The 12,866-nt window shown below is 40.0% G+C and overlaps 2 protein-coding genes across 3 annotated transcripts in view; one reads left to right on the top strand and one right to left on the bottom strand.

Annotated features, from left to right (window-relative positions):
- Nucleotides 1–4,288, top strand: part of adcy2b (adenylate cyclase 2b (brain)) — a 70,608-nt gene extending 66,320 nt beyond the window's left edge. For both annotated transcript variants that reach the window (XM_065471223.1, XM_065471222.1), the window contains exons 21-25: nucleotides 1,204–1,350; nucleotides 1,591–1,698; nucleotides 2,941–3,055; nucleotides 3,155–3,279; nucleotides 3,368–4,288. In XM_065471223.1, coding sequence (XP_065327295.1) covers nucleotides 1,204–1,350; nucleotides 1,591–1,698; nucleotides 2,941–3,055; nucleotides 3,155–3,279; nucleotides 3,368–3,520 — 648 coding nt within the window. In that variant the 3' untranslated portion in view covers nucleotides 3,521–4,288. The remainder of the gene's footprint in view (nucleotides 1–1,203; nucleotides 1,351–1,590; nucleotides 1,699–2,940; nucleotides 3,056–3,154; nucleotides 3,280–3,367) is intronic.
- Nucleotides 4,289–6,352: 2,064 nt separating this feature from the next.
- On the bottom strand, nucleotides 6,353–9,224 carry cfap90 (cilia and flagella associated protein 90). Its single transcript, XM_065471226.1, has 3 exons — nucleotides 9,060–9,224; nucleotides 8,532–8,648; nucleotides 6,353–6,707 (listed from the first exon to the last, which is right to left on the bottom strand). Exons 1-3 carry the CDS (start codon nucleotides 9,174–9,176, stop codon nucleotides 6,528–6,530), a joined length of 414 nt encoding a protein of 137 aa, XP_065327298.1. The 5' UTR covers nucleotides 9,177–9,224; the 3' UTR covers nucleotides 6,353–6,527.
- Between the last annotated feature and the right edge of the window lie 3,642 nt (nucleotides 9,225–12,866).

Below are 12,866 nucleotides of genomic sequence, written 5' to 3'. Positions count from 1 at the left end.
CAGTGGTTGGTCTCTAATCCTCTGTGAATGAGGTCTACGCTGTCATAGTCTTCCCACCAATGCTGTGCACCTGCAAGCCACTTTGCAACCCACCTCCACCTGATTACCCACCTCCACCTGGGACAAACATAAAGCAGAGATGTGTTTCTGTTAGAGGAGTTAACTTGTGATATAGTTATGACAGTGATTTAAAAAGGTGGAGTTCATTTTCCTTGTTTAAAAACATGTTTAAAAATAGAGTATTAGAAAAATATATAAATCAAGAATGAAAAGAGCAATAATAATAATACTGAAACTCTTGGTTGTTTTGCTTTGATGTAGTTACTTATCTAAGGTGGAAAGTTTTGTTTGTTTGTTTGTTTTTTGCTTTGCTTTGTTTTATTTGTTGCTTCGAGCCTTGTGTACGGAAGCTGCATGCTAAAAGATCTTTTGTTAAAAGGGTTGGCGTAATAAGCATATGCTTCAGCCAATACCTTTTGATTAGCCTTGTCTCGTGCTTTCTTGCTTTGTGGTAATCTTTATTCTGTATTCACTGAGATATTTGAATGCTAATCAATAAATCAAAAAAATATCAAAAATAAAATAAAATTACCTCCTAATGCTATATTTGACTTAATTAGGGTCATATCTGTCGTCACTAATGTTTCCTCTGTTTCGTGGTTGGCATCTTCATGATAATCTACTAGAATAGCAGACGCCACCAAGCATAAATCAGTGCAGATGGAAATAATCTTCTTTTGACTATCGTGGTACTGACTGAAAAATACATGATAAAAACTCCATATTTTATATGTGCTGTTAACACATATCCTTTATAATGATATTCCTTATCTGTCACATATTGTTCACATCATTTTCTTTCCCAGTGGAGTTTAATAAACACATTCCCTTTTGATTTCTGTTATTTCAGTCTTTCCACAGACGCTGTAATAGACGTGGCCTACTTGCTTAACATACTTTCCGTTCCCGTGCTTCACCTCAGTTGCTCTGCTCTTACTTCTGTCTGTCTTGTAATGAACGCTGTTACTATTTTGCTCCTGCAAACACCCAGAGTCCCCCCCAGACATGATTAAAGCTTCTTCGTATTTATTTAAAGAGTCGGTGTCATTGTTCAGCACGAGCTATTCAGCTCATAGATTTCCTTCACCTGTGCCAGATCAATACAACCCATAGAGCCGTTATCTTCTTCTCGCTCGTTACCAGGACCTTTATCATCAGTCGTACGAGTCGGTGTGTGTGATGTTCGCCTCCATCCCAGACTTCAAAGAGTTTTATACTGAGTCTGATGTCAATAAGGAGGGACTGGAGTGTCTCCGTCTTCTCAACGAGATCATAGCAGACTTTGATGAGGTAAACTCCTCTCATATTGATAATCCTGGCTGTCTCAGTCACAATGGAAAAAGGAAAAACGAAAAAGAAAAAAATAACCTTCCCCTGCTGCTTTTTTTTGAGAAGCAATCCCACTTGGTTATTATGCTCTAAAGTAGCAGGGAAAGCAGAAGAAAATGCCAGCGTTTGGCTGAAAGCCACCGCTATTTCCTGCTTCTTGTAGATGTAATGTAATGGGCTCTTTTCCTCCTGCGCCCGCAGCTGCTGTCCAAGCCAAAATTCAGCGGAGTGGAGAAGATTAAGACCATCGGTTCTACCTACATGGCTGCGACTGGACTCAACGTGACGCCAGGACCAGAGTGTGCACAGGCAAGTTTCTACACACGTCTGCATTCACAAAGAGCCACACAGTGTTTACTGCTGCTCCAGACAATCTGCATATCATTCAAGCACCAGTGATTCATTACTGCACTTTGAATACATCAGTGTAAGCAAATTAGATCATCGTTCAGAAATGTGGCAGCACTGTGCTTTGTTTAAAAGAAAAAAAACCTTCCTGATTGGTGGAAATCTGCTTAATTGACATTTGCAAAGCCCCCACCAGCCACCCAAACCCCCAGTCACTGTCGCTGCACCTGCATCTTCTAGCAGAGCACATAATGTAGTCTGCAGGGATAAGAGCGCTCTGCACTCAGAATCCTTGGTAATTTTTATAACAATGCGTAGCTGATTTCACACAGGGGCAGACAGAAGCAGGCGTCTCTTTGATGGCTGATTTGCTGCACTGCTGCAGGCTGATTGTATCAGCCGTTGCCAACTTTGTCACTTTTTAATGTTTCTAGCTCGCTGATTTCAGATAAAGAAGCATGTAAAGCTAAAAAACAAAACAAAACACTTGATCGCACAATACTGTACATGACATCAGTAAATAACATGGGGGGATTAGCTTTGTTTTGAATCAAGTGTTTTTGTTCCAGTATTTTAAATGAAAATGGAATGAGAGCAATTTAGATCAGTCACAGCCCTGTCTAGATCATTTGTTCTGTGTAGAGAACCAGGATTTATCTTTTTTAAACGCTTTGCCTTACATCTGGACATGAAAAGGTTTTGAGGATTTTAGCATTAATTCATTAACCAGCAAGTTTGAGAAACTAGCTTACTCCTAACCCCTTTTTGTGGTGTTACGGAGACAAGAATTCCCCAGATACTAGGGATGTGCGTAGTTATTAAATTAAACAATTAAATTAAAAGCCTTAACCCTTGCGAGGCAGAAATATTACTCAGTTAAGCTATGCGACAACAAATAAGGGGAACATCTTGTAAGAGCATTGAGATTTGGAAGTATTTTCATGTAGGAAATGCTGGCTAGGTGTAATAAACTATAAATTTAACATTTTATTACGGCCCAACCGTAACCGTGTCATTATACAAACAAATCCAGCCACGGCTTGGCAACCTGTTTCTGTTGCTATCCAGCTGTGCTGCTGTAAACTTCATCTCCAAAGCGTTTACTGCCCAGTGTAAAACCAAGCTACTATCACTTTAAAAACATAAACAGTCACATTCTCGCACTAGTATCCCCTGTGACTGTTTTCTCTTCATTACCCTCAGGAACACGACAGACAGTACATGCACATTGGCACAATGGTGGAGTTTGCATTTGCTCTCGTTGGGAAGCTGGATGTCATCAACAAGCACTCTTTTAATGACTTCAGACTGAGGATCGGTGAGAGCTCTTCCTCGTAGCATGAACACGGCACAGATTTCACTTTACATAAAGGTGTGTAATCATTCTGAAATGTTAACTGCTTTGTCTATTTGTAAGGCATAAACCATGGGCCAGTGATTGCAGGAGTAATTGGGGCCCAGAAGCCTCAGTATGACATCTGGGGAAACAGTGTGAATGTGGCCAGTAGGATGGAAACCACTGGGTTGCTGGGAAAAATACAGGTGGGATGTCTTCCAAAGCACTCTTGTATTTCTTGTCAAATTTTATTGAATTATTATTTTTTTAATCACATCTCGTCCTTCTGTGCAGGTAACAGAGGAGACACGTGAAATCTTAACAAAATTAGGGTACATGTGTTCATGTCGCGGCATCATCAATGTGAAGGGTAAAGGAGAGCTGAAGACCTACTTTGTTCACACAGAGATGACCAGATCTCTGTCACAAGGGACCGTGATGCCTTGAGCATGCCACGCTAACCGAACAAATAGACTTGACGACACAATTGCGCACACAAAGTGGCCGTAGAAGTGATTTGTCATTCTCTGTTAAGTAAAACCCATTACCAGAAGCCAGCAGCACGACGGATAGATGATTGTAAAGAACCACTTTTGTCCTTAGCAGCACAGTGTAAGCTGGAGCCAAGGTGCACCGCCGCAGTCCTTCAAGGCTGCACTTAAGATGGTTTTCACATCTCAAGTGTAACAAGGACTTCACTCTGAGGGGTCACTTGACTGTCTAAAGGAGTGCCTGACTCAAAGGGAGGTTTGCTAAATTAGTGCAGCTCTCAAGGACCGCAGTCACCCGTCTGTACAATAGTAGCGGTGTGGAGCTAATTACCCATGCCAGTGTTGCTGTGCTTCAGAGCCTTACACTCGAGCAAACTGAGCCGCCTGCCGAGCTGTGGTTTTTTTTTTTCCCTATCTACGCTTGGTTGGCAATGTGAGCCGGTTTGTTCCATTTTATTGCAAATGGATGTTACAATAGTTTATTGTCATATAGAGCTATTGTTGCCAACAAAATGCCAGCGTGATGGTTAGTTTGCCAGAACCTGTGATTTGTATTTATAACTACAGAGCCGCGTTTGTGTCCCACTCGAGCAGGTGGACTCAGGCGCGGACTCAAAAGTAGAGGTTTCTTTTTTATAATCCATCTGGAACCAAACCAACCGCATGTGTGTAAATGTCCACTGCCATTCTTTTGTTATTCATTAAACATTTGTATATAAACTGACGTCCTTTGTCTGTCTTTGGTTTAGTGCTCTAAACAGAAGCCCATGATAAAAGATCTGTCACACTGTAAACACACGAAGTATTCACTGGAGTCAGTAGCTCATTAGTTTCATTAGCTTTAACGTTGTGATGCTCATTTCCAGTTCTGTATCTTTAGTCTTACGCTGCTTGAATCACAGTTCAAAATAACCCTTAGAGTATTTACCTGCTCAGAGCTATGGTGAAGCTCAGTATTTCACTCTCTGTCATCCACCTTCCTTTATTCTAGCTTTCTCTTGATTGGCTGCCCCTCATAAACAGAAGGTTTCAACTTACATATATTAGGAACTTTTTACCTCTTTGACATGACATAGAGCCAAGAGTCAAAACCCTGATAACCAACAGCTAATCTCAATGTCATTACAAGCTTGATAATGATTATTTGAGCATCTGTTCATGTTTATTTTGAGCATCTTTTGCTATAAATATATGTACTATATATATACAGGTTCATAAAAAGGTAACCTTTCATATACTCTATATTCATTGCTCACGATTGCAAATATTTAAAATCTTTTAGAAAATATCATTGTGGTTTATGGCTCCTGAGATTTAGAAATTTAATACACAATATATAGTAGATGAAAATCAAAACTGCTTTACAATACTGAAATGACCAACTTCTGAAAAATATATATATTTCTACACTCAGTGCTTGGTTGAGGCTCGTTTATCATTAATTCCAGGATCAATGCAGCGCTCTTACGGCTTATGGCACAGCTAAAATGTTCTTGATCATAGCCTTCACCTTGTCTGTTTCCTATCTTCCTTTTGTAGTAGTTTAATAATACACCACAGTGTGAGGTACAGATCAGGTGAATTGACTGGTCAATCATGTACAGTAATAACATGGACAGCAAAACTATTCGGTAGTACTCTACGTGCTGTGGGCAGGTGTGCTGAGTGCTGCTGGAAAAGGAAGTGAGCATGTCCATAAAGACTGTCAACAGATGAAAGCATGAAGTTCATTTTAATTCATTCCAATTTAATTGTATTTATACCGCATTAAATCACAACACTTGTATCAGCCTGTATTGCCAGGTTAAGACCCTAAAATAATAGAGAAAACCCCAACAATCAGACCACTCCCTATGAACAAGCACTTGGTGACAGTGGGAAGGAAAAACTCCCTTTTAACGGGAAGAAACATGCGGCAGAACAAGCTCAGAAAGGGGCAGCTATGGACTGTTTGAGGTTGAGGGAGACAGACAGGACAAAAGACATAATGCGGGCAAGAGCCTGGTAGAGTTGTGGTAGATGGCTAATAGACTTTGGACTTCATAAAACTGGACTAACACCAGGAAATATTATGGGGCGGGGTATTTCTTGTCACTGTAACCTTGAAACACCACCTCCTCTAACAGCTCCCTAACATCACTGCAGTTCTAGCACCACATACATTTAAATCTTGTCAAGTTTCTAAGAATAAGAGCTCTATTTCAGCCACAGTACAAAGGCAGAAGCAAATCAGAGCTGTCTGCACTCAAAAAAAATCTTATCGTGTAGGAGGCTGATCTCTGTTGCGTGGGTTTAGTATTTATACACAAAAAGAATCTGAGAACTTAGTGAACCGAGGAGGTTAGTGAGGTAAAAAAAATGTATTTATGTAAGGCGAGGTGAACTAAAAAAAAACAGTAAGAAAAAAACAGATCAAATGCAGGGAGTGCAGCGCACACTGATGTAGAAGCTAATTTAAAAAGAATGGGTTGTTCAAATGATCAGTAGAAGTACCTGAGAGAAACTGGCCAGCTACTCCAACACTGGCTTCAACCTTTCAAATTTGCTCCATACAAAATCCCATTACAAAAATTCACATTATTCCTGACACCCAGAATGTAAAACAAACATCACACAAGAAGGCAGTCAGAAAACAAAATCTAATCTTTGAGCCATACAGAGAATTCACCTACTAAATCTGGGAAATACATTGTGATTCACTTCAGTCTCGACTGAAACTTCACATTATATTCATGCTGATTGAAGAAGAAGAAAATGTAGGTTGACTTTCTTAGAAAATAAAGGTCTTTTCTAGTCATTAAGAATAAAAATCTGTCTTGCTACTAGAGTCAACAGTTATGTCAGTGGGTTAAATGTTTACACTTGCATTCTTTTACTAAACAATTTACAGAGCACAACATTTTTTATTATTAAAGTTTCCACAGTGAGAAAAAAACACCTTCATGCACTGATACGTCAGACTTTTAAGAAGGTCTCACTGATCCGTATCCTTCTTCCACACTCCATAAGATCCCATTTTTCATGTAGATTTCAGATTTAATGCAAGCCACACGCGCATACTGCCTCTCCGTGAAGTAGAGTGTGGGAGCGGGACGACGGCCATACTCTGACGAGGACAGCACCGGCACAGTTCTGGACCTCTCCTGGAAGGGAGCAGCACGGCCACACGGAAGAAGTGTTAAAGCTGCGCTAGCTGTGATGCATGTGTTGGACTTCTCTTTCCACAAAGTTGCATATTTTAAAGCATATTTTTGAAGCAGGAGGTTTCCACAGCAATTATGTTCATATGACAAAGTTATATATATATATATATATATATATATATATATATATATATATATATATATATATATATATATATATATATATATATATATATATAAAATAACCCCATCACTGATATCACTGATAGAATTGCATATATGCACTCCTATCAGTGATGGGGTTATTTTATTTTTATACTTATGTTTAGCAAGAGGAAGCTTTACCAAGCTCTTACTTTTTAGTCTCTTTGCATAATGACATTTGCTAAATTGGCACTAAACAAAAGAGACAGCTGAGGGAAAAAGGTTGTACAGTTTCTACCAAACACTGAAATCCATTCAATACTGGTTAAGCCAAAAATAAAACAACCAGGATCATCAGAATCATTTGGATCATTTAGATTTAGTTATTTTTTTCTGGCACCATGGCAGCCTTTTTTAAAACAACATTATCTCCTGCTAAAGTTGATTTTTTTTTCTTGCTAATTGTTACTTATACAGCTGTTTTTGTGTCTTCAATTTTATAAGGACCACAGTGTAACTGTACCTGATTTTCAGGTGAACAGAGACATTAATTTGAGCGGTAAAAAGAAATGTGGAGGCGTTGCACAGAAGGAATGTTTCTGTGGCATGAATACTGAACTGCTAGCTGTTGGAACGTGTCCGTATTACTTGCTGAAAGGATTCGTCATTCCTGTTGCTGTTTAAATCAGCACGCCACAGCTGTTACAGATGTAGCTAATGGATTCCTCCATCAGCTGCTGCAGACACAGTTTATGGATTTCTCCATCAGTTAAGACAGAATTCATTGAAAAAAATGACTGTGGCTGTGGTTAGTGACCACAGCCTTCACCACTCACTGGACATACAGCTGAACACCTTGTATAACATATTTCTGAGCTGCTGCTACCAGGACAGCTTTATCACCTCAATAAAACTATTACCTATAATACAGCTATATTTCCACCTTTTATTACAAGATGCAAATTAAGTAAAATTGTGGCTCTTTGTTATTAAAAACATCACATCTAGGGTGTCAATTAGACAACAATGCTATAACGACAACTAACTGTTAACTGTTTAAACCCCAAAACCAGACCAATGAATCTGTTGCTTTGAAGTGTACAGCTTCAGGTTGATAACTAAACCTGCTACTGTCCTGATCAGTAAGATGGTTGAAGTAAAGGTATTTTTGCACTTAATGAAACTATCGTTGTTTGTCCTCTGATTAGATTCCATTTAGTCTCTTTCTTTTTGCTACGTCCCACACTGACAGAAATGAAAGCTGCCCTCCAAAATTGTATGAGCTAAGCCCTGTTGTCTCTGGGAAAACTGAAATACACATGCTGCTCATTATTATCGAGGGCACTAAGGTGTCTCTGGGTGGGCTTTTTCAATAGCTCTGATAACACCAGGAACCTCTGACTTCAGAAAGGTCAGGCAGTATGTGCTTCTGGCTCTGGTAGGTCTATATTTTTACAATTATATTCAGTGGAAACAGAAGAAGAAAAATAGAACACTGTCATCATGCTCTAATGAGTAAAAAATAAAACATTTTTAAATTCTAATTATTATTCTCATTTTTAACTCCATATTTTTTGTTCTTGGAGTCTGCAGCAGTTGTTTAATGCAATTAATGTTTGTTAAATGTCCCGTATTTCTGCGGCCGTAAGAGGTGTATGCACTACATTACGTGACCATTACCTCTTTGTTTATGTCAAGTCCTCTTCCTTTCCAGTGTTTTCTGTCATCCCGGGGGAGCCTCCTATCATAACCCTCAACATGGTTGTGTAATCGGTCATACATGGACACATCTGAGACCTAAATGTGGAGAGGAAAGAGTTCAGCATTCAAAGTATTTCCTGTTGTGGAAGGAGATGCTTTTTTGTCACTTTGGGCAATGAGAAGTAGGTGTTAATAGTAGAGGGGAACGCAAGAGTCCTAGCAAATACATAATACATGTACAAATATACAAAGGGTGAGTGGTGAACCGTTTTTATATAGTTTATAATTCAAAAGGAGTTCAAAAGCACCAACGCAACTTTATTAAGAAAGGAGTTTTAAGTAGGTACAATTTAATGTATTAACCCGCGTTAATATTCACAATTTTGTTAACTGGAGATATAACTGTATCGATACTAGATACAAACTATAACTAGAACTGAGCGTTATCCTAAATAACACTCGGTAATAAATATAACTTGCTAGGTTCTGTTAGCTAACCAGTGTTACCTTCGCTTCGTTGTTAAAGTAGGACATTTGTTTGGGCTCATTTCTTCGCGGTGGGATGTAGCTGAAGGCTGACAGTGTAGCCAGCGGTTTGGTTTTTGCCTTGAGTGAAACGTCCATCGTTCTAACTCAAAACCTGTCTCAAAACCCCAGAAAAGTCCAGTCTTAGGACGCAGGCGTCTGGGGTTGCTAAGATACCAACCTAGCAACTTGATGTGCTGCCTTCACATGCTCTTGGAGTTTCGTGTACTTCTGAGTCTCTTGCTGCTGAAGGTTTTAAATCGAGTGTTTTCAAATCAGGTGTGTTAAACCTAAGAATCAGATTAGAGACTCCAATCCCGCCCGCTGGACTTCCATGGAAAATATGAAGGAGGGCATTTTGGAATTCTAACTGTTTTCATAACGTTTACAGCTTTTCCTAATGAGGAATACCTCTGCAACATTCTTCACAGTACACCAAAGTGATAGATAAACAATTAAATGACAGAAAGGTTTGGGGTTTTTTTTCACTATCTACTATAGAAATTTCTGTCTCTTTACAATATGCTCGTGCTAAAATAATCAATAAAATAGGACCTTATTGTGAATTAACAATAACTTTGCCTTCTTTTTAGCTACAGTACAGTCTGTGGTGTGAGCTACTAAAACTTTTTCTGTAATTTGACAGGTATACCTTTAGCAATTAAGCCCCAAAGAGACAGGTTTCCTTCATGAAATAGAGCCGCATGTCTTTATCATGAAGTAAAACGTGAGATGTGCTGTTGAAGTTGCGCTCCTTTTTCTTATATTGAGATTTTTGCAGGAAGTCAGTGTGGAGTTAAACCTCTGAAAAATGAGTTTGACATCCCTGTTTTACACAACTAACTCAACTGAGTTTGTTCTGTGTGTGTGTGTGTGTGTGTGTGTGTGTGTGTGTGTGTGTGTGTGTGTGTGTGTGTGTGTGTGTGTGTGTTATTAGTACGAGATCCCAACGCGCAATAAATCATTGTGACACATAGATGTATGTTGGTACCAAACTATCAGCTGCGCGGGGATATTTCCATTGGCTGCTTTTGGCCTTTGGACACATTTTGAAAGTCACACTCTGTTAAACGACCTCTTGGGGAAATCGTTACTGGTGTCTAATTTTCTAACTTCTCAGCTATTGTGACTGGAAGAAGATACCAAACCACGGGGGCTTTTCTTATTAACTGTCACAGCTGCATTAATGCAGCCATTAATTATCAACAATTCTATAATTGCTCGTTTGCAACTCGTGGAGAGGCTTGTGATTTCATTTGTTTATGAATTTGGTTTATGGTGCACCATATTTTCTAACTAAAGTTAAAGACAGGAAGGTCTACTGACCCAAATTCTATAAATGACTGAAAGCCTGCTGTTCTCAGCCGGTACACAGTTGAATTACTGCTACAAGGTTGTTAAGAGTCAGCGGTGGAAAATCAAATGATGGCACATCTTTGCACAGCTATCCACTGTCTTCCTTTATGCTAATAACACTTGTCCCTCGGAGGCCCTTCAGAAGGTCTCTCGCTGCATCTGCTGTGTGAGTCTGGCAGCAGAATTAGTTTATAACACCGGACAGATTACGCCTCAAGCGCGGTGTGGTGTATGCGGTTATGTTACGGCTGACAAGGAAGCCCAATTTGCTGGGGCTTCAGATTAAGTATAAATAACCTCCCAGTCCCTCAGCACTGCATAAAGATACAGATGGTGCACCTCGAGTTCATCGTGCCAGACTGATTTCAGCAGCTAAACAGAGAAAGCTGCTAGAAATACAAGACTTCAAACATAGTTTTTGAAGGTCTCAACCCTGAAGATGGATTTTCAGAAAAGCTACAGTTAGTGTGCAACGGGGACTAACTTTCCCTGAACCTTTAGTTCCAGTGTCAAAATTACATTTATTCAATCACACGGGACAGCAGTCATAGCCCTGAACAGACCAACACATAAACTGTCAGTACCAAAATAACACATTCGGTGAAAACGAAACAAAGCATTGCCTACTGTATGCAATACTATATCACATACAACAGGACATACATACAATACAACAGTGCTGTGGATTAGTGGACATTCAGTCCCTCTAGTTTGATCACAGATTCTCTTCAGTGCTATTCTTTGCATTTCTTAGGGAGGAAGAGCCGGAGAGTGCACCACAACTATCTTCTGTGCCTTCTTGTGTTCTGTTGTCTTTCACATCCTTACTCCTCTTCTACAGGCAGGAAGAGGACAAGGCGTGCCCCCTAAACTGTTTATGAAAACTGTCTGTTACTTGTGTACGTGGAATAAAAAGAATCTTTCACTTCTCTCATTTTAGGACATTCTGGCACAAACTAAGTCTGCAAGGAATAAGTGGGTAATATTTTAATCCGCTGAATAGTTCTCCTCTCCAGAAATATGTTGGCATTATTTATTATTTAAGTTTGAGTGCAGAATGGAGTCCATCTAGTCTTCAAAGTCTGTGAGTCACTTATGTGAGTCTTGTAAAACACATTCATACAGCTTTACTGCAACGGCACCTCAACAGCTGGTTTACAGCGAAACATTGCGGGGTCTGCTCAGGTGAACAGCAGCTACCCATCGAGGAGGAAGCCCAATTAGGTACACCTGTTCAACTGCTTATTAACGTTAATATCTAATCAGTTAACTGCATGGCAGCAACGTTTTGTATTTATGCATGGAGACATGCCTGGTGAAGTTTAACTTGAGCAACAGAAAGGGGAAGAAAAGTCATTAAAGTGACTTTGAATGTATTATTGTTGCTGTTGCCAGATGAGCTGGTCTGAGTATTTCAGAAACTGCTGATCTACTGGGATTTTCCCACACACTGATCTTGGGGGTTTATAGAGAATGGCATTAAAAAGAGAAAAGCAGTTCTCTGAGTGAAAATGAGTTTAGAGGAGAATGGTCAGACTGCTTCGAGGTAACAGCAACTCAGATAAGCACTTATTACAACCATGGCATGCAGAAGAGCATCTCTGAATCCACAACACAGGCACATGGGCTATAGCAGCAGAAGACCACGCTGGGTGCCACTCAGCTACGACAAGAGTGACTGAGGCTACAAGTCACACGGGAGGGTCAGAATTTGGAGTAAACGACATGAAAGCATGGACCCATCCTGCCTTTCATCAGTGGTTCAGACTGGTGGTGGCGTAATGCTGTGGGGAATATTCTCTTGACACACTTTAGGCCTCTTTGTACCAACTGAGCCTCATTTAAACACCACAGCCTCTCCGAGTATTGTTGCTGACCATCTTTGGATGGCTTCTTCCAAATAATGCACTAATGTCACAAAGCTCAAATCATCTCAAACTGGTTTCCTGAACACGACAGTGAGTGCGCTGTACTCAAACGACCTCCACAGTAGAGCACCTTCGGGATGGGCTGGAGTGGGGGACTCAGATCGTGGATGTGCAGCTAAAAAATCTGCATTAAAACATGAAAAGGGGGTCCGGCCTAGTATTTGCAAGGTATACCTAATAAATTGGTCACTTAGTCAGTTTAGTAAGGAGAAGGAAAGAGAATAGAAGATACAGAAGAGTGCAGAGGATGGATGTGTGTGTTGTGGGTGGAGGGGGCTGTTTATTATAGTTTATTGAACTGTGTGACCACTGGATGAAAGATATTTTTCCTCGGGTGTCAGTTTGGCTCACTGGTCGAGGAGCTAACCTGCTGCCAGCTGCCGATCGGCCGTGCTGTATGCCGCCGCCTGCTCTCCCTTTCTATCTGCTCATCACTGCTCAACTGTCAGTTAAAGGCAAAATTCAAACATAAATATTTAAAAAAGGCAAATATTTTTCCTCTCAG

This window comes from Pelmatolapia mariae, linkage group LG22 (assembly GCF_036321145.2).
Source record: "Pelmatolapia mariae isolate MD_Pm_ZW linkage group LG22, Pm_UMD_F_2, whole genome shotgun sequence".
Taxonomy (NCBI): domain Eukaryota; kingdom Metazoa; phylum Chordata; class Actinopteri; order Cichliformes; family Cichlidae; genus Pelmatolapia; species Pelmatolapia mariae.
This window is presented reverse-complemented; position numbering and strand designations above follow the sequence as displayed.

Bases quoted from the DNA above. Each gene is read 5' to 3' on its own strand.
- cfap90 (XM_065471226.1), bottom strand. From the start codon at position 9,176: ATGGACGTTTCACTCAAGGCAAAAACCAAACCGCTGGCTACACTGTCA. The intron at 8,649-9,059 runs GTAACACTGGTT...CTCCACATTTAG, and splicing joins ACTTTAACAACGAAGCGAAG to GTCTCAGATGTGTCCATGTA. The intron at 6,708-8,531 runs GTAATGGTCACG...GCTCCCTTCCAG, and splicing joins GACTTGACATAAACAAAGAG to GAGAGGTCCAGAACTGTGCC.